Source organism: Bactrocera neohumeralis, chromosome 5 (genome assembly GCF_024586455.1).
Source record: "Bactrocera neohumeralis isolate Rockhampton chromosome 5, APGP_CSIRO_Bneo_wtdbg2-racon-allhic-juicebox.fasta_v2, whole genome shotgun sequence".
Lineage (NCBI taxonomy): Eukaryota > Metazoa > Arthropoda > Insecta > Diptera > Tephritidae > Bactrocera > Bactrocera neohumeralis.
The window spans coordinates 60,827,558-60,849,488 of NC_065922.1; the positions used below are offsets into that span (position 1 = coordinate 60,827,558).

A 21,931-nucleotide genomic window follows, 5' to 3' on the forward strand; every position below is an offset into this window, starting at 1 on the left:
GAAAAGTTGTGTGTCCTTTTCATGTAGTTTAGTGCGGTACAAGTTGGACATATTTAAAACATAAGCATTAGGGAGATGAGACTTAAGGTTCGTTTTTTATTGTAAAAATGCAGAGATGTTTGGCAACATTAAACCCCGAAAAAAATAACTACAATTATTATTACATTATTAGCAAAGGTTTACGCAAGGACATTCAGTAAAAAAACTATATACAAAATTACAACACATATAATTATATAGCTCTTTTAGGAATTCATAGAAAAAACTAAACAAAAAAAATGTATTTCTTTAGACCTTAATAGTTTCAGTTAATGCTTATTTTAGGTCGGCTTTGGCATAAACTTTCATCCGGGTATGTATTATGTAATCGTGTTTTAGGATCATTAAAGCATTATTGGCATTGTAATTTACCTCTAAGTCTACTAAGACTTCATTCAAGAAAGTGTTCAAAATATAATACATGCGTTTCGCTACGTAAACAAAATATTTTAGTATTATAGCAGAAACATTCAAAAACGCTACTCCCTTCCTTCCTTTTCCTTCCTTATCGAGCAAAATGTGTGCATAGTGAAAAACGTGGTAAAAACGCAGAAATCAGCCATCTTTGTTTGTTTACATTTGAACAATGTTGCCATTGCCCAATACGCATAAGTATATAGTTTTGAGAACATCTTTGTTTTCAATTAAAATTTTTACAATATAAAATATCAAAACTGAAAACAAACTATTAAAAATAGTTTACATATTTATAAATAATAGCATTCGACTCTGATTTTGAGTTATTTTATGAAAATTTCAAACATATTGAAACATATTGAACAGATTGAATTATAAAAGTTGATAATTACTACAGTGTATCGATATTGGCAACCCTGCGTTGTGAGAGAGCAATCAGCCTACAAGTTTCCACGGCAAAAATCCAAATTCTCACGTCATCCCACGTCAAAGAGAGAAGGGAATAGCGTTTTTCACTGTGCAGTTACATTGCGCGCCCATAAGATAGGTCGTGGCAGCTGACACGAGCCACGATTCTACGTTCTCCACTGTTTCTGCTATTAGACTTATGCTGTGTTAATTATAATGATCTGAGCGGAGCCTACTAAGATCCAAAATTCCTATAAAATCTCTTTATTTGTTTAAGATAGTATTATTATTGAACCTGTAATATTGCGGAGCTCCAAAAATAATAGTAAATGAGCAATAAGTCAATTGAGTCTGGGTGGGTAAAAGAATATCTGACTTGAGGGAGTGTTGTAATGTAAAATAATTGAATTGTTATGAATGAGCACTAGAGAAAACTTTGTGACCACAGCTTACTTCACAAAACATTATTTCTAACCTTTTTTCATGTGTCTTAAAAAACCGAGAAAAGATTTAGGAAATTCAAAAGATGGTACAATTCAAGACTGATAGAAAATATTGTGATACTCTACGTCATAAATGATACCAAAGGTCCAATTGTAAACAAAACTTTCCCAAGTCCATAAACAATTTGAGTCCTAATTGCGATATGCAACAACAAAATTCAAGAAACACGAAACGTGTCTTTGACAAAGAAAACCGAAACGCATAAGTTATTCAGATTTGAACAATGCACACCAAGTTTCTTAAAGGAAATCCGATGAACAACGAACGTTTAATTGTTGATATTAAAAGCAATGTTTATAAATTAAAAACTATGGAAAATGTTTGAACGAAGTTCTTTGTAAATGGTAGATTACAAGGAAATAACGTGCATTACATCTTTGCAACATACTTTCGTTCCATGCGCTGGTTATAGCATGCATTCAATAAAAGTTTTTTTTTTAACAAATGAAACAAATTTGGAAAGATATCAATTAGTTGAATATTTTTAATGGTGCATGGTCTAATCTTACCAAAAGGTCTAAACTGTATAATAATTTCAATTATATGTAAGTAATCTGCCAGATTTTAAATAACGGATGTTTTGAATATGGCAACGTTTCCTACTGCAAAAGATCACTTAACCACTGAAAAATATTGAAAAGTATTAGTCGCACTTTTCCACGGAACCCAATTTTTAACAAATAAGGAAGGGCTAAGTTCAGGAGCAACCGAACATTTTATACTCTTGCAACTTACAAACCCAGGGAAATACTTTAAGGTGTAAAACCAATCATAGAGTCAAAGTCAGCCGGAAGTCCGAAAATCCTAATATTAGTTATACAAGGTGCGTTCCAAAGTAAACAGAACTTTAAAAAACAAAAAACAGAACAAATGGTTTTTGGGCAAAATCAATTTATTTTATCCAAAATAGTCACCTTCTGCTTCAATACAGCTTTTTGCACGGTCCAAAAGCATGCCGAACGAGTGTTTTAGCTCGTTGACCGGTATGCCGATGCAAGCCTTTTGAATGGCCTCTGCATAACGCTATCCTTTCATGGGCAAATGCATTTTTCCGAAAAGGAAGAAGTCGCACGGTGCTATATCAAGTGAATATGGGGAGTGGTTAATGGTTAAAATTTGATTTTTGGCCAAATAATCGGTCACAATGATGTCCTTCGAATGTTGGATTCTGAGCAATTTTTGGTCGTCAGTCAATTTGTGCGAAATAAACCGTGCACACACCTTTCGTAAGCACAAATGTTCGGTCAAAATGCGATAAATTAATGTTTTGGAGATGTTCAATTCCATTTCCATGAATTTCAATGATGATTTCGGCTGATTTTTGATGAATACACGCACAGTTTCGATGGAATTTCCGGTGATCACGAATTTTGATTGGCCCACATGTTGATCGTCATTTATGTCCTCACGACCACTTTGAAAACGTTGAAACCACTCGTGCACTCTGCTACGGGATAGGCAATCATCGCCATAAACTTATTTCATTAATAGAAAGGTTTCGGTAAAAGTTTTACCAATTTTAAAACAAAATTTAATGTTGGCTCTTTGTTCGAAGCTCATTTTCGCACCGATAACACAAACATACTGATACTTAAAACGCAATAACTTCATTTCCAATCTATGAAATGTCATGCAATTCTCACTGTACAATCAGATTCAATCAGATCAACAGATTCTAACGCACTAGTCTAGATATAGATGGCGCCACCAGAGGGCGCTAGATTCAAAAAGTCCTGTTTACTTTGGAACGCACCTTGTATAGGGGCTAGGTCAAGTTTTTGCTCAACTGTATCTTTTAGGCACAAAGATACACTATTATGAGTGAAACACGTTTTCTTAGTTTTTTTTTTTGATAACTCACATATTGACCGATATAAGCGGTACAATGTCACCCGGAAGCTTGAATATTAAGTATATGGCGGCTAAGAGAAGTATTGGTTCGATTCAACCCATTTTTAATATACAGACATACCATTATAAGAGGATTATCCCTTAATTTCAGTTACATATATACATATATCACACATTGACCGACATTTTCCTTCAAAAGTTAACTATAGCTTCCGGGGTCCAAATATTCGGTATCTAGGGGCGTGAACAGTTTTTAGTGGATTTAAACAGTTTTTAGTCACAATTTATATTAATTACTTCTTGATATAGTCGGGTCACGAGATATGGGATTTTACCACAAAGTGGGCGGTCCCACGCCAATCATCCAATTTTCAGCCTGGCTCTCATAAAGGTCTCTCATATCTTGGTGGTAAAATTTAATGTCTCTGGCGTATTTAGTAATTGATTTATCACACTTTTAGTAGTTTTTATACTCTCGCAACAAAGTTGCTAAGGAGAGTATTATAGTTTTGCTCACATAACGGTTGTTTGTAAGTTCTAAAACTAAAAGAGTCAGATATAGGGTTATATATACCAAAGTGATCTGGGTGACGAGTAGAGTTGAAATCCGGATATCTGTCCGTCCGTCCGTCCGTGCAAGCTGTAATTTGAGTAAAAATTGAGATATCATGATGAAACTTGGTACACGTATTTCTTGGCTCCATAAGAAGGTTAAGTTCGAAGATGGGCAAAATCGGCCCACTGCCACGCCCACAAAATGGCGAAACCGAAAACCTATAAAGTGTCATAACTAAGCCATAAATAAAGATATTAAAGTGAAATTTGGCACAAAGGATCGCATTAGGGAGGGGCATTTTTGGACGTAATTTTTTTGGAAAAGTGGGCGTGACCCCGCCCCCTACTAAGTTTTTTGTACATATCTCGGAAACTACTATAGCTATGTCAACCAAACTCTATAGAGTCGTTTCCTTCAGGCATTTCCATATACAGTTCAAAAATGGAAGAAATCGGATAATAACCACGCCCACCTCCCATACAAAGGTTATGTTGAAAATCACTAAAAGTGCGTTAACCGATTAAAAAAAGACGTCAGAAACACTAAAATTTACGGAAGAAATGGTTGAAGGAAGCTGCACCCAGGCTTTTTTAAAAATTGAAAATAAGCGTGGCGTAGCCCACTTATGGACCAAAAACTATATCTCAGGAACTACTCTACCGATTTCAATGAAATTCGGTATATAATATTTTCTTAATACCCTGATGACATGTACGAAATATGGCTGAAATCGGTTTACAACCTAACCTTCTCCCAATATAACGCTATTTTGAATTCCATCTGATGCCTTCTCTGTATAATATATACATTAGGAACCAATGATGATAGCGGAATAAAACTTTACACAAATACGGTATTTGAAAAATATGTAAATGACGGATAATGAAATCTCGATTATCACTTTATCATGCGAGAGTATAAAATGTTCGGTGACACCCGAACTTAGCGCTTCCTTACTTGTTAACAGTACCATTATATAGGGAGTGGGTGGGGGTGTTATGTTACTGTCGCTAAAAGTTTTTATAAAATTTGTACTCACCAAATTTGGTTATAGTAGCTTAAGTGGTTTAGGTGATATTTACATTAAACTTACGTTTTATATCTTAATCCGATTACGCCTATCTACGAACTCGTAATTTTTTTGTCCTAAGGAACTTACGTTCCAAGTTTCATCGAGATATCTCAATTTTTACTCAAGTTACAGCTTGCACGGACGGACAGACAGTCAACCGGACTTTAACTTATGATCATATGAACATCATTTATATATATGTATATACAGTTACGGACAATAAAATAGAATCACCTATGATACTAATTTTCCGTTCTAAAAAAAATATCAATTTGATTTAAATTCAACTAAGTTATATTTTTATTATGTATTTCATATTGCTTTTGTGCTATTGGTTGCAGTAAAAATATTTGAAAAAAAAAAACAATTCACAAATATTGCAAAAACAAAGGTAAAAAGTATATTTAAACAATTCTAAGGACAAAAAAATATATTCAAAATTTTTTACATTAAAAAAAATTATTATTTTAAGGAAACTAATAGAAAAAATGGTTAGTACATTATAGTGTATTCTTTATCGTCTAATACAATTAATTAGGTTACAGAAAGCGTTCTGTGGAACAGAACACCAGACCTTTGTACCTTCTCTCAGAATTCTGCTTTATTTTTCGGTTTAACGGGTGCAATATTTTCCTTAACAATTTACCGTAAGTTTTTGATGGGATTCAGATCTGGTGATTACTCTGGCCAAGCCATTACGCTAACACCAAGATCTAAAACCATTTTTTGCAAGACCCGAAGTATGTTTCAGGTCGCTCTTTTGTTGGAAATGCCGAAATGCAAAGCGACTTCCTTTCAGCATATGGGAGTATGACCTTATCTAAATCCTTAATGTATATATGGCGGTCTATGTTTTCTTGTATCCAAAAAAATAGGTCCCGCACCTCAATATAAGAAACAAATCTAAACTTTTATATTGCCGCGGACGCACATTTCTTGGTTTTTTGGATGTCGGACTCACCCCAACCTATCATTGTCTATCATATTAATTTTGCATTCAGACCATAAAATGTCGAACCATTTTTTTTTAATTTTCATCTCCGCCCTGATTAACGTGTCGTTTTCCATACTGAATCCGATTGCATCTATGCCGTTTTCTCAGCATTGGCACGTTTCGGGACGACTTCCGCAATCATTTTTTTGTGGTCGGCCTATTTTTTCAACCTTTTTTCGGAAATTTTAAGGCATCAAACACAAATGTTTGAGACATATTCCATATACATATTTGCAATTTGCCTGTACGTATGACCCATTCCTTGCAAATTTTAGGCGCACAATCTTTCCTCCTCTGAACAATGTTTTGTTTGACCCATTTTTTTTAATAAATTCTTAATTGATATAATTATTTAATCCACAGATCTAATTAAATTCAATAATTTTCGTTTATGAAACCATTTCGATATTGATTCTATTATTTTGTCACTAAGCGCAAGGCACGCTATTTACACTTTTTAAATTACAGTTAACTGTAAAACTTGATAATGCTATATTTTCCTCTTTTTTTAAAGAACATATTATTGCTTTTGTTATTATGCAGAAAAGTTACTACATAAATGAAAATTTTCAAAAAAAAATTGTACCATTGTTTTAAAGCAAAACCTTTGATTCTATTTTATTGTACGTAACTGTATAACCCTATATCTATCTCTCTTAGTTTAGGTGATACGTTAGGTGAACAAAACTGTAATACTCTGTAGCAATTAGTTGCATGAATATAAAAAGAGTTGCAATTAGACAATGAGATCAAGAGGTGATACAGAAAATGATTATACAAGTAGTCTGCTATTCAGTAAAGTCTCCGAAAAATATTTGAGTTTCCAAATTATTTCATTTGCCACGTAACAATTCATTAATTCTCAAATAACAATCGTCACGTGTACGACTATTAACATTTCAGTATTGACTTTTCTACATATCAGTATTACCTAAGAAGGAAATGAGGTTGCGTTCCATACAAGTATATTGTGGCGAGAAAACAAAATAAAACTTTACATACATTTTCTGAAAGCAACTAGAAGATCTCAGAAGTCAAAGATTTTTATTTAGTAAACATTAAACAAATTAATAGTCAACAAAACTGCGAAGTTTCAAAACCAATATTTCCTGTTCTGACTCAATCGAAATTAATGGGAGAAAAATCCAAGGATCCAAATGGCAATATACTGAGGGAAAACTGGACCCATCCCTATCGATATTCTACAATTCACAAACTATTCTTCTCTCACTCTGAGATAGTATAAATGTATATTTCCAAATAGTCAATAGGTGTTATTCATTAATAATCTAAAAGTGGATTATTGGCAAGTTTCCGAAAAAAGAGAATTGTGTGATTAATCATTGAAAACCAACCTTCACTGCATACCATAAATTACAATAGAAAATGTATTATCATTTAATTTTTCATCACTTTAATATCTAAATTGGTAATTTTATAAAATTTAGTATAAATCCAAATCTACTAGTCAGAACCCGTTATCTATCTTCGATCATTTTATTATATAAATTAACAATTTAGATTTAGATTCATCGTCTATCTTCGAAATAGAACTAAAAATTGATAAAACTTTTTTATTAGGTGAGATATTTTCACGAAATTTGGCATACGTTACTATCCAAAACCACGATATAGTTTCTGAAAAAATTGTTCAGATCGAATAACTATATATATATATAACAAAATTTGGCATAGATTATTGTCCAAGAGACAAGTTCTTGTTTGGAAACTTTTTTATTTGTGAAGGGTATTATAGCTTCGACGCAGACGAAGTTAACGTTTTTTTGGGTTTACAGCAATTACGCGTAATCATTTTATGGTATCGCTAAATAATAGCTTTTTGTATGATTATTTTGATAAAGTGATGGAAAAAACTATTTACGGAAATCTGACCACAGCACATCATTAATTATTTAAGAAATTTATTACCTATATAATAACTGCACACTAATATTATTTGAAAGATTTGAAAGCTACTTACCTAAAACAGTCGAAGACTAGCGTCACAATTCTTTTCAAATTCACTTAATGTTTGAAATAAGTAATAATAAAATAAGTAATTCACTTCAAAAATATGTAAATGAAAATGGACTCAATTCTGTGTAGTCATAGTTCAATGTGCATAAATGAAATGAACAGCATTTGTCTAAAACAGTCGGTAGAGCATGTACCTTCCAAATCTAGCTCCATGCTTTGATATATGACGAAAGCTCGGTGAATAAAAAAAAAATATTTTTTTAAACTCTAGTGCAAAATATCAATACGTTCCCCGTCAAGATTTGGCATATATGTATGTATGTATCAAAGGAATTATAAAGCAGTTAGAGTGCACGAAATGGAAATGCACTAACTTCTGTTAGTTGGGGTGATTTTATAGGATCGATCTCATTCGAAATTTTTTAGCACGGCATTTTTCGAGTTAAGCCTCAGTTTTAATACTTTTTAAAACTATCAGATCATTATTAAATATATTTCTTCTTCAAAATCTATTTAATATTGTATTTATCATAATTTGTTAATCGCATTTCATATTTCTGATGGTAATACAAAGCTACATTTAAGGCTCCCGCATTTTCGTAGCGTGCATCGCTAACTTTGTTTTATACTTGACTAATTCGTGACGCCTATTTTTTAAGTCGCACTCTTTATAGACAATGTCTGAATCACTACGTAAGCTTACAAAATAAATATAATTTTAAATGTTTAGAATTGCATTACTTAGTGCAACAACCATAAAGCCAATTACTTTTGTTTTTGAAGTGTATGTCGTCAAAATAAATTCCTTAGTTATGAACGAAAAATAGTTAATAGCAAAAATAAAATAATTACAAAAATTTTGAAGATCCAAACCAATTTAAATTTCCTCTTATTTCTAATATGAATAAGAAATCCAAATATTGTTCATAATTTTAAAATTCTTACTTTATTCTTCAATATACTTGTGCCAACGTTTTTTCCAATTCTCGAGACAGTTGTTAAAGTCAATTATCGGAATCAATGCGCGTGGCGATTCATGTTTAGTGTGTCTGAGTTTGCTAAATAGCCATAAGTCACAAGGAGCTAAATCAGGCGAATACGGTGTATGCGGCACGATATTGGTTGAAACTCACGAAGAATCAATGCAATATGCGACGGTGCATTATCGTGGTGCAAACCCCAAGAGTTGTCGGCCCATAATACCGGCTTTCTTTCGACGCAAGACTTTCAAATAGTATTCCTTGTTGACAGTTTGGACGGTCGAAAGTAATTCGGAATACACAACAACTCGATAATCGATAGAAAACTGTCAACAGAACTTGATTTTTGACCTGCTTTGACGAGGCCGATTGATAGTCCGTTTCCGGGTCGTACGTTTTATGACATCCATCCTGGTAGTCGGCATTGCTTCATAGATGTTCGAAAAAAATTGAGTGATTTTGGAACCAATCGTGCAACATTCTGAACGTTTCGGCACCCAAAATTTAATGGAACTTCTTTGTTGAATAATTTCACTAATCGTACAGGGTGTCTGATGAAAGCTGCTACCAAAAAAAAATTAAATAACTTTTTTTCTATTTAATGAATTTTTTTTTTATTTTGCAGATTGACTTTTATATTTAACAAAAATGGATAACTGGGACACTGAAACAAAAATTTGGATTGTCCGCCGCCATCACGCACTGGAGTCCGTAGTTTCGGTTCAAAGAGAGTATAGGCGCACGTTTGGCGGCAATCCTCAGAGCAGATGGACCAATTTTACCGAGCATGGGACAGTCAACAGAAGACCGTACCATCGAAACCCTTCAGTTCGAACGGAGGAAACAATCGCTGCTGTAGCTGCTGCCATACAAAACAATCCACGTGTTTCGACAAGAAGCTTATCTGCTCAAATGGGTGTAAGCAGACAGTCATTACAGTCAATTATGCACAATGATTTGGACTTATTCCCATATAAAATTCAAATGGCCAAGAAACTGAACGCTGCAGACTTGCCGATTCGGTTGGAATTTTGCCAGAAGATGCTTCAAATGGTGGGAGAGGATGGAAACATGTTGAACTGTCTTTTTATGTCTGACGAGGCCCATTTCGATTTAAACGGCAACATAAACAAACAAAATTGTCGAATATGGAGTGCTTCCAACCCACAGATACTCCATGAGACGGAATTGCATCCACTTCGTGTCACAGTGCTGTGTGCAGTTTCATCACGCTGCATTGTCGGGTCCTACTTCTTCGAAGAAAACGGTCACACTGTTACGGTTACTGGAGACCGTTACTTGAGCATGTTGAGAGAGTTTTTCTATCCAGAATTACGCCGAATGAGAATTTCTTTCAACTCTGTGTGGTTTCAGCAAGATGGTGCAGCTCCTCACATAGCCCAACCTGTTATGACAGAATTGCGACGAAAATTTACCAATAAGCTGATATCCAGAAACTCCACATTCCGTTGGCCACCCAGGTCGCCTCCCTTACTGCACCTGACTTTTTCTTGTGGGGTTATTGCAAACAGGAAGTCTACAAAGCAAAACCAACAAATTTGAATGAACTAAGGCAATCCATTCGAGAAACAATTGCGGCTATTCCTGTCTCAACTCTCCAAGCAGTAATGAACAAGTTTTTGGTAAGATGCATCAACGAGCAGGGAGGGCATTTAAATTCCATTATTTTTAAAACTAATTAAGCTATATTAAATAAAATTGAATGAGCTTTAACATGAATAAAAGAAAAATGAATTCCATACACTGAAAAAAAAAATTATTTGAGTTTCTTAATGTAGCAAAATTCATCAGCCACCCTGTACTTCAGAAAGACAAACGTATACTAAATGATAATTATTTTTATGTGACATTTGCCACAGATTCCGAAATTTAAATTAAAAAGTCTTACAATTTTTTGCACTCAGAAGTATTTTTTTTACGTCTTTGCACATCGTAATTCCAAAGAAATGGAAACAACCTCACATAATAATACCATTGTCACAACCACAAAAGCAAGTAACAATACTTATTATCGAGAATATTTCATTTCGATGGATTCCATTTCGATCCATTTAATCGATCATTCCTACTGTTGTGGAAGGGCACACATTCATCTGATTGCCAACGTATTTGAAACGCAACTAATGATAATACAAGTACAAAGAAATCAATAGAGAGATCATGATCCAGTTGAGTTTAATAAACATGTTTATATTTTTAATGAGAAATTTTAAGCACGAATTTTGCACATGATTTTTATTTAGTACTGACCTTCAAACTAAGTGTATAAAGCAATCTGACTATTAATTCTTCAGTTATTGCATTTTGACGCAACGTTTGGGTGGCTGTCGAGTGAGCTACATAGCAGTCGACGAAAAATAATAACGAATTGTAGCTTTAGAGGAGTGTTTGGCACTGTTAAACCGTAAAAAAATCCAATTCTATCGTCGATATGTAAACAGAATAATATTCATGGACTATCGCCAAAAAGAAACCACCATCAACGGCGACTATTCCTATAATCTTTTGCATAAATTGTTTCTCACTAATACTACGAACTTATTACTTGACTTGTTTATCATAAGCATTTTTCGTATAATAATAAATATATCATTATAAAGTTGGAATAACTTTATTCGTTCTCACGATAGTCGTGTCTACGTGGCCACAATATACCCGGATTTTTATCCGACCAAAACTGATGATGAGACATAATTATTATTTGAGAAATTTTTTTGTCGCTTGCCCCTGTAACATGAATAACTTTATATGGAACTCAAAAACTATAAGAAATTTGTCGTCAAATTTAAAAGTTTTTAGAATACATACAAAATAATATTTCTGATTCAAATATTTAGTAAGCTTTTTCTGCTTAATTAGAAAGGTCAGAACCAAACAATTCTATAATATCACATTATGTATGCATGTGTGCTCATACATACAGTATAGTTTGCAATTTCCAGTGGTATCACATATTTCAGAAGGAATCACATATTTTCAAGGATTCCAGTTCACCAGTTTACAACATGGGTACAATGTCAATCACAGTTTTGTCTTATTCTTACGTTCTTTCACGGTTTTATTTGAAAAAAAAAACGTTACAAAAAAGAGAGGGATGTACAAAACTTTGAATTTCGTAGGTATGATTTATTTGTTCCTATTACAACTATGCGTAAGCAAATCAAGTATTTTTTTTTTTTTGAATTAAGAAAATAACAGAGAAACAGGAAGGGCTTAGTTCGGGTGTAACCGAGCATTTCAAACTCTTGCAACTTGCAATGCTCAAAGCCGCGAACATTTTTTTTTTTAATTGCAGTAGTACTTATATCTGACCGATATTTTTGGTAAAAAGTTCGCAATAAGAACTGGGGTCCATATATTCGGTTTCTGAGACTTTATATAGCTTTTTAAACCAGACTGATTGAGTCTTGATTTGTATACTTGAAAGTCAAAGAATAATTGGGAATAAATTGTGTACACGCTGGTTGTAGTCCAATTCTCCTATTTTCACACGGTAATGTAGGAATATCAGGGAATTATTGACAACCGAATTTGGTTGAAATCGGTCGAGTAGGTCCGGAGATATGGGTTTTCACCTAAATGTGGGCGGTGACACGCCCATCATCCAAATTTTACACCGACTCCTATAAAGCCTTTTCGTAACATGTCGGGGGTAATTTTTTTTTTTTTTTATCAGATGCGTTTAGTTATTGTTATATGGGGAGTGGTCAAAGATATCATGAAAATATTTAGGATATATACATCAAACCTATTCAGGGGCGGGCCACACCCACTTTTTAAATATTTTCCAACCACAATTGCCCATCGTTAATGCGATTATTTTTACCAAATTACAGTTTTAATATCAGTTTTAATTCAGGACTAAGTTATGACAAAATATAGGTTCACTATTAATGGGCGTGACAGTGATCCGATTACGCCCAACTATAATACCAAACTTCCTATGATGCCAAGGCATATGTGTACTAAGTTAGTAATCAAGATATCTTAATTTTTACTCAAGTTACAGCTTGCACAGACGGACCGACAGACAGTCACTCGGATTCCAACACCTCTCGTCATCTTGATCATTTAAATATATACAAGGTGGTTTCCAAAGTAAACAGGACTTTAAAAAAAAGAACAAATGGTTTTTTCGACAAAATCAATTCATTTTATTCAAAATAGTTTCCTTCTGCTTTAATACAACTTTTGCACGGTCCAAAAGCATGTCGAACGACTGTTTTAGCTCGTTGGCCTGGCCGTCAGTATGCCGGTGCAAGCCTTTTGAATGGCCTCTACGTCTGCATAACGCTTTTCATTCATGGGCAAATGCATTCTTCCGAAAAGGAAGAAGTCGCACAGTGCCATATCAGGTAAATCCGGGTTAATGGTTAAAATGTGATTTTTGCTCAAATAATCGGTCACAAACGTCGATCGATGAGACAGCGCATTATCGTGCAACAAACGCCAACTTTCATCTTCGCGATATTCGGGCCGAACACGTCGAATACGGCGCACCAAACGCTTCAAAACTCCAAGGTAGAATACCGCATTAACGTTTTGGCCGGGTGGAACAAATTCTTTGTGGACAATACCCTTGGAATCATAAAAACAAATCGGCATTGTCTTCACTTTTGACTTCGCTATGCGCGATTTTTTGAAAAAAAGTTCTGTTTACTTTGGAACGCACCTTGTATAACTCTGTCTAGATTAGTTTTAGGTTAGATGTACAAAAGAATTATACTTTGTAACATGTTGCAGAGTATAAAAATACTCATATTTGATTTTTTCCTACAGTCTATTTCTCGCAACTACAACGCTATGTTTACATGCAAATGAAGAAGTTACCTTAAGCTTAAATTACATTCGTCACTTGAAGCGCTTAAAGTATTTAGTAAGTGTTTGTTATTTCAAAATTGTAGTAGCGATTTTGTGGCGGTGGTTAACAAAGGAGTTAGCCAAGCATGTTGGACACCAGTTACTTATATTATATTTATACTAAATGAGAGTTTATGGAGTGCTTCAGTTTTAATTCATTTAAAACAAAAATGGAATTAAATAAAGAAATTATTGCCATTTTTTGTTCTTTACACCTACCCATTAAAGTAGATTGCAGTGTATGTATGTATTATTTTTTTCTAAAGTATCTCACTTATTTGACATTTTTTGTTGTAATTCATGAATAAGTAAAGTAAAAACTACAACTTTATACTTTACCTTTGCTCACGAAGAACTTCGAAGAACAAATGTAATTTATACCATAATTTCCAATTATTATCATGGTTACTCTTTCGTTTGAAGCATTACCGAATATTTACTTTATTCACTTCAAAATGCTAGAAAATTGTTGTAAACAATTACTGGCTTAAAAAAATTAAGTCCTTAAAAGTGTTATTTGCTGTGAACATAACATACCCTCTTGACTTTTGCCCCAAGCAAAATGTTGGATTTCTCTTCTAAATCGAAAGAAGCTACAATACATTAGTTTCAACGATTTTTTTGTTTCGTTATTAATATGCAAACATAAAATACATCTTTACATGAAAAATATGGGGCATCGTATTCGTTATGATTTTATTGCAGCAGTATTACCTTTAATGAAAAAAACATCCTGCTCTTTTTCTAGCAACACTGCCAACGTCATTCCTTCTAGCGGTAAATTGTTGTTACTCTGCTACTCATCACTAGCAAAACAGATATAATAAATATCTTTCTTTTTCTGCGTGAAATAAAAGCTGCAATATTGCAGCGGACTATCAGCTGAGCATCAGCAACAGAGTATCAAGTTGGCAACAGGATTGCAGCATTGCGGTGATTATTATGAAGACACCCATACTTTACCTCAGTACTGTAACTTTTGGTAAGGGCGCGATGAGACTAAATAAAAATTTGCCAATTTTTCAATGTAATGGTACCTACATAATATAAAAAACGTCAAATGTTTAGACGATTTAACTGTAAATGTTTTATTTCTCCTTCTCCCTACTTCCTGCCTCCCTCTTTCGTATAACAAGATTCGTTACAAAGGAAAGCATATTTTTTGTTTTTTTATAGTTCTGAATTTAAACCGATTTCATTGATGTAGCTATCTACAAAAAAGTTGTTTCACAACAAATCAAACACGAATAAAAAAACTCAACTCGATATTCAAACATTTTAATATTTTAGTTAATCTTAGCTGTTCGGATTGTTTCTGCTTATACCCTCAGATTTCACAAATTACTGACCAGCCAGCAAATAAAATATATTCATTGATTTAATCTGTGTATCAATTACGCCTATTGTGTTAAATTGCAAATGTATTTTTGTACTTGTACAGAATTTTGTTAAATTATTAAAAAAAAATTAAATAATTTCACTTGAATAATTACGCCAAGTAGTCGTCACCATTGTGAATGCTGATTAAATATCCTACCTATACTCATAACATTAATACTCTACGATTCTCTGTGTGCATGCGACCAAATATTGAATGACTGAAATTATGATTTATACGTTCCCACATTCACTAAACAATCTAAAATTCAAAAATGTATCAGGGTTACAACACTCTTCCATAAAAATATCGTTTGCGAACAAATAATAACAAAAAAACATATAATATTAAACTACAAATACGTTAACTGCGCGTTAATAAGCAATGTTATGTGAAAAAAAAAACAAAATTTAAAATTATACTATTATACTAGGAAACAGAATATAACTTTGTAATTTATGATCAATTAGAGATACGGATATCACTTACCTGATCTGAACTAGGCGACCGACTTTGCTCTTCCTTACTTTCAATTTTCTTTGGACTTTTAGGATTTCTGGAGTAAGGATCATTAGCGCCATACAGGTCAGGGCACGCCACACTCAACAAACAAATTTTTTGTACAATGTCAATAACAACAAGCCCATATTCAGTTCCATATGCCATACTGAAATTAAGTAAATATATATATTACAATAAGTACTTATTTTATAGCTTATTATATTATATAGTATTGGACCAAACAATTTTTTAGATAAATTGAGTCATGAGTTAAAAAGTTATTTTTTAGTTACTCTTTAAATTCTATATACTATTGCCTTTGAAATTAAACTTCTTTTAATCTACCCTTGCCTCCTACTTGAATAGTTTGATATAAAAGAAGTCAAAGTTGGATCTTCGAAAAACGAAATTTTATATTTCCAAAGTACGAGCTTGGTTTATGAAATGTTTGTCTTCTTTTTTTTCTGGCGACACAGAGAACTATAAAAAAATAAAATAAAGTGTTTATTTTTGACATTTTTAAGGAAAAAAACAAGAAAAAACTGCACCGAAATAATCACAATTACATAAGAGTCCATACAGGAATTTATTTCATCCGTGTCAAATCTCGTGGTTATCTCCACAAATAAATAAATGTTTTCATATGGACGCAGGGACGGACGGACAGATTAAAAATAGTTCCAAATTATTTCTTTATAAAGTTGTACATTTTGTTTTAAAAATTAGTTGAATTAGTTTAACGAATATCCCATTGGAAAGAATTTTTTTATTTTTAAAAAATTCCGAACCACAAAAAAATAGGGAAAATACGAAACTTTTTTTTTCAAACCTCCACCATTTTGTAAAATTTTTTTTTTTCAAAAAACGTTTCGTAGTGCGATAACTTTTACTCTTCACGGATTTCGCATAAATTTTCATTTTAAGTCACGACAAGGATTTATATCCTGCATACCAGGACAAGCCATTGTTTGATCAGTCTCTACTTCGCCGACCTGCAGTTTTTTAAAATTAAATTTTTTTCTTATATTATTTATGTTTTGTATTCTTAGAATATCAATAAAGAGCATGTAAAAAAATGGATAATCAAAATAATTTTTGTTTTTTTTTTCGCGTCAAAAAAAAAACCTAAAATTCGGGCTTCTAAACCAGAATACCCCCTTAACAACAGCGTGCCAGCGTTTCTTCTTTTCGTAATGTGGCGCCAATTAGAGATTCCAAACGAAGCCAGGTTCTTCTCCATCTGGTCTTTCCAACGGAGTGGAGGTCTTTTCCTTCCTCTGCTTACACCGGAGTATACTGCGTCGAATACTTTCAGAGCTGGAGTGTTTTCGTCTATTCGAACGACATGACCTAGCCAGCGTAGTCGCTGTCTTTTAATTCGCTGAACTATGTCAATGTCGTTGTATATCTCATACAGGTAATCGTTCCATCGAATGTAATATTCGCCGTGGCCAAGGCTCAAAGGACTATAAGTCTTTCGCAGAACCTTTCCCTTGAAAACTCGTGTAATATGTACTATACTTATCAATTGCCTACTTAGACCGAAGTAGCACCTGTTGAAAAGTGATATTCTGCGTTGGATTTCGAGGCTGACGTTATTGTTGGTGTTGATTCTGGTTCCAAGATAGACGAAATTATCTACGACTTCGAAGTTATGACTGTCAACAGTGACGTGAAAGCCAAGTCGCGAGTGCGACGACTGTTTTGTTTGATGACAGGAGATATTTCGTCTTGCCCTCGTTCACTGCCAGACCCATTTGCTTTGCTTCCTTGTCCAGTATGGAGAAAGCAGAACTAACGGCGCGGGAATTGAGGCCGATGATATCAATATCAATCTCATCGGCATACGCCAGCAGCTGTACACTCTTATAAAATATTGTACCTGCTCGATTAAGTTCTGCAGCTCGAATTATTTTCTCCAGCAGCAGATTGAAGAAGTCTCACGACAGGGAGTCGCCTTGTCTGAAACTTCGTTTGGTGTCTAACGGCTCGGAGACGTCCTTCCCGATTCTGACGGAGTCTTTGGTGTTGCTCAACGTCAGTTTACACAGCCGTATTAGTTTTACGGAGATACCAAATTCAGACATCGTGGCATAAAGGCAGCTCCTTTTCGTGCTGTCAAAAGCAGCTTTGAAATCGACGAAGAGGTGGTGCGGTCGATTCCCTTTTCACGGGTCTTTTACAAGATTTGGCGCATGGTCAATATCTGGTCAGTTATTGATTTGGCAGATCTAAAGCCACACTGATAAGGTCCAATCAGTTTGTTGACGATGGGCTTTAACCTTTCACACAATACGCTCTATAGAACCTTATACGCGATGTTGAGGAGGCGTATCTCACGGTAGTTGTCGCAGATTTTACCGTCTCCCTTTTTGTGGCTTGGGAAGAGCACACTTACATTTCAATCGTTGGAGGATGGATGGAGAAACGATTATTTTACAAATGGCTCAAGCAATTCACGACTTCCCCTCCACAGGGTTGTGTGCTGGGTTTGGTACCCGCAAAAAACGCCCCAATGAACAGTCAAAAACAGCCTCGGATGAATTATTTGTATCGTTGTAAAAATGACGACGCACCATTTTTCTTCTTTTATTGACCTCATCCAAATTTTCTGTCTGCAAATGCATTTTTCCGAAAAGGAAGAAGTCGCACGGTGCCATATCAGGTGAATACGGGGAGTGGTTAATGGTTAAAATTTGATTTTTGGTCAAATAATCAGTCACAATGATGTCTTTCGATTGTTGGATTTTGAGTAATATTTTGTCGTCAGTCAATTTGTGCGGAACAAACCTTGCACACACCTTTCGTAAGCACAAATGTTCGGTCAAAATGCGATAAATTGATGTTTTGGAAATGTTAAATTCCATTTCCATGAATTTCAATGATGATTTCGGCTGATTTTTGATGAATTCATGCACAGTAGCGATGGAATTTCCGCTGATCACGGATTTTGATTGGCCCACATGTTGAGTGTCATTTATGTCCTCACGACCACTTTGAAAACGTTGAAACCACTCGTGTACTCTGCTACGGGATACGCAATCATCGCCATAAACTTGTTTCATCAATTGAAACGTTTCTGTAAAAGTTTTACCAATTTTAAAACAAAATTTAATGTCGGCTCTTTGTTCGAAGCTCATTTTCGCACCGATAACACAAACATACTGACACTTATAACGCAATAACTTCGCTTCCAATCGATGAAATGTCATGAAATTCTCACTGGACAATCGATAAGGATAGCAGATTCTAACGAATCAGTCGTCATACAGATGGCGCCCCCAGGGGGCACTACATTCAAAAAGTCCTGTTTACTTTGGAACACACCTTGTATGAATATCCATATGTATTTAAATTTATAATTTAAATATGCATAAAGCGTTGTTTTATTCAGAAACAATAAATATGGCAGAAAATAGCAAAAATAGCAGAAAAAACAACAAACACAGGCGAAAGTTTTAGCACATGAAAAATTTAATTAGCTCTGCTCTCATATCGCTCTCAATTTTTTGCTACTGCTACAGCTACGCAGAGCCAGCATTTCATTTTTGGCAATTGCTACTGCTGTAGTTTTTCACCTGGCAAAACTCGGAGCAGAGCACATATTTTTTCGTTGTTCTGCTATGACTCTGCTACGGCTCACGTCAAAGTGAGAGCGGTAGCAATATATATATAATTCTATAAATTTCGCAGACGGAGTAGTAAATGAAGTACAATTCCTTGAATTCCCTTTTCGCCCTTCTTCGTATATGATATTTTTAAGGAATTATATAGTTTAGTTTATAATATTATGGTATATGCTTGCCGAACGGCAACTATTATAAATAAGCAATTACTAACATTTTGTATTTCAAAATTATCACTTACAGTCCATAACTGGAGTTAATGCATAAGGATGTGACTTGGACATTTCTTCTGTTTGGACCAGTAGTCAGACAAACCAGTTGCGATTGAAACCCGGGGGGTTTTCGTTGTGAGCCTATTTTAACTTTCAACAAACAGTCGGCCTGCAAGTAATTAAAAATACATACAAATTAGTTAAGTTAATTCAATTATAAATACAAATAACTTATTTAGAACGTTATGTTTTGATAATCTTTCTAAATCTTACAGTTTACTTACATATTTTTTTTTTATTTAAATTTTTCACACAAACAATAAAACATAGAGAACTATAAAAAACTAAAATAAAGTGTTTATTTTTGACATTTTTAAAGAAAAAAACAAGAAAAAACTGCACCGAAATAATCACAATTACATAAGAGTCCATACAGGAATTTATTTGGTTATCTCCACAAATAAATAAATGTTTTCATATGAACGCAGGGACGGACGGACAGATTAAAAATAGTTCCAAATTATTTGTTTATAAAGTTGTACATTTTGTTTTAAAAATTAGTTGAATTAGTTTAACGAATATCCCATTGGAAAGCTGAGAAAAAATCATAAACTTTAGGCTTACTGGTTATTTTTATAATAAAATGTTTTTATTCGTCTACGCAAATGTTTAAAGGTACTTTTATTTAATTTTAAAAATTCCAATAGTTTGCATCAAATAATACAAAAAAAATTTTCTCACCAAGAAAAATTTAAATGTAAATAATGTATAAAAACATATTGCAGAAACAAAAATGATCCCCTAAAATCATAATAAAATATATTTATAAATTTAAATGTATCGAAAATTATTATACATTTGGTATATATCTTATTTATTTCCATAATAATAATAAGAATTACGCACACATAAAATTTACCTTATCAGAATCACTTGATTCAGTTTTTTGAACTTGATGTGGTATAAAATCACACTCTGGACTCGTACCATAAATATCGTCGAAATTTTCATAAAGTATAGGAATCTCTAACGTCAAAACCTCAGACGTTGATTCGACTTTTCGAAATTTAAACAACATAACTTGTCCCATAGCACCAGCTACACATAATCGACGTGATTCGGAACATAGATATATGTGCTGTATGGCAAGTGGATTATCGTTACCACTATCTGAGTGCGAATTTTTCGGCTTTTCAAAAACTTTTGCAGTTTTCAACTTATACAGGATCTAGAATTATAATTATATAAAAGAAATCATATTAAAAATGTCTACAATTATACATACTTGCAGAGTTCCTGCACCCGAATCCCAAAATTTTAATGTGCCATCTTGATGTCCTGTGATTACGATTTCCGAATAACTGCACGATGCGGGAAACCATTCCCCGCCACTAATTGGCCACTCTCGTTCAGAAAAACCAGTTTTCTTACTAGTTGTTGTGCGACCAACCTATTGAAATATTTTCGTTTTTGTTACTAAAAAAGTTATTGTGCAAAACACAAGATGTACCAGCGTATAATAACGACACTTTTTATACTCTTGCAACCTGTTGCTACAGAGTATTATTGTTTTAAAACTAAACGAGATAGATATAGCGTTATATATACATATATAAATGATCAGGATGACGAGAAAAGTTGAAATCCGGTTGACTGTCTGTCCATCCGTCCGTCCGTCCGGACGTCCATCGAGATATCTCGATGAAACTTGGTATGTATGTTCCTTAATGAAATCACTGCCACACCCATAAATCACCATTAACTGAAAACATATAAAGTGCCAAAACTATGCTCTAAATTAAGATATAAAATTGTAATTTGGCACAGGGGATTGCAGTAGCAACGGGCACCTGCGGGTAAAATTTTTTGGAAAAGTGGGAGTGGGCACGCCCTCTTATATGTTTAATGTACATATTTCCTCAAATATTTAGTGTGAAAATGAATGAAATCGGAAGATAACCCCGCTCACTCCCCATATAACGGTACAGTTCAAAACTACTAAAAGCCCAATAAATACAGAACTAAGTAATTACGCCAGAGACATTAAATTTTACCTCCGAGATGGTATGAGAAGGCTTTATGAGAGCCGGTGTTAAAATTGGACAATGGGCGTGGCACTGCCCACTTTTTGGTAATATCCTATATGTCGGGAGCCGACCAACCGATTTCGACTAAATTTAGTAAGTATCATTTTTCTAACATCCCTATGTTACGCTGTGAAAATATGCAAAATCGGACTACAACCACGCCTACTTCCCATATTACACAATTTGAAATTCAATTTGATTCTTTCACTTTCCAGTACACAAATCAAGAAGTAATTAATATAACGGAATAAAATTTTGCAGTAATACTTTTAAAGTATGGCACCTTTTGACCAAAAATTGTCCAAATCCAACCACGTGGACCCCAGTATCTATAGTTGACTTTCGACCAAAAATATCGATCAATGTGTGAGATTATAATTAAAATTCTGGGATAATCCTCCTCTCACAATGGTATGTCTATATGTCAAAAATTGAGCCAATACTTCCG

General features: G+C 34.0%; 1 protein-coding gene across 5 annotated transcripts in view; it reads right to left on the minus strand.

Annotated features, from left to right (window-relative positions):
• LOC126759396 (syntaxin-binding protein 5) overlaps positions 1-21,931 on the minus strand; it is a 75,501-nt gene that overhangs the window by 30,289 nt on the left and 23,281 nt on the right. For all 5 annotated transcript variants that reach the window (XM_050474167.1, XM_050474168.1, XM_050474166.1 and 2 more), the window contains exons 11-14: positions 20,682-20,846; positions 20,316-20,624; positions 19,426-19,565; positions 15,547-15,724 (exon numbers count right to left, since the gene is read on the minus strand). In XM_050474167.1, coding sequence (XP_050330124.1) covers positions 15,547-15,724; positions 19,426-19,565; positions 20,316-20,624; positions 20,682-20,846 — 792 coding nt within the window. The remainder of the gene's footprint in view (positions 1-15,546; positions 15,725-19,425; positions 19,566-20,315; positions 20,625-20,681; positions 20,847-21,931) is intronic.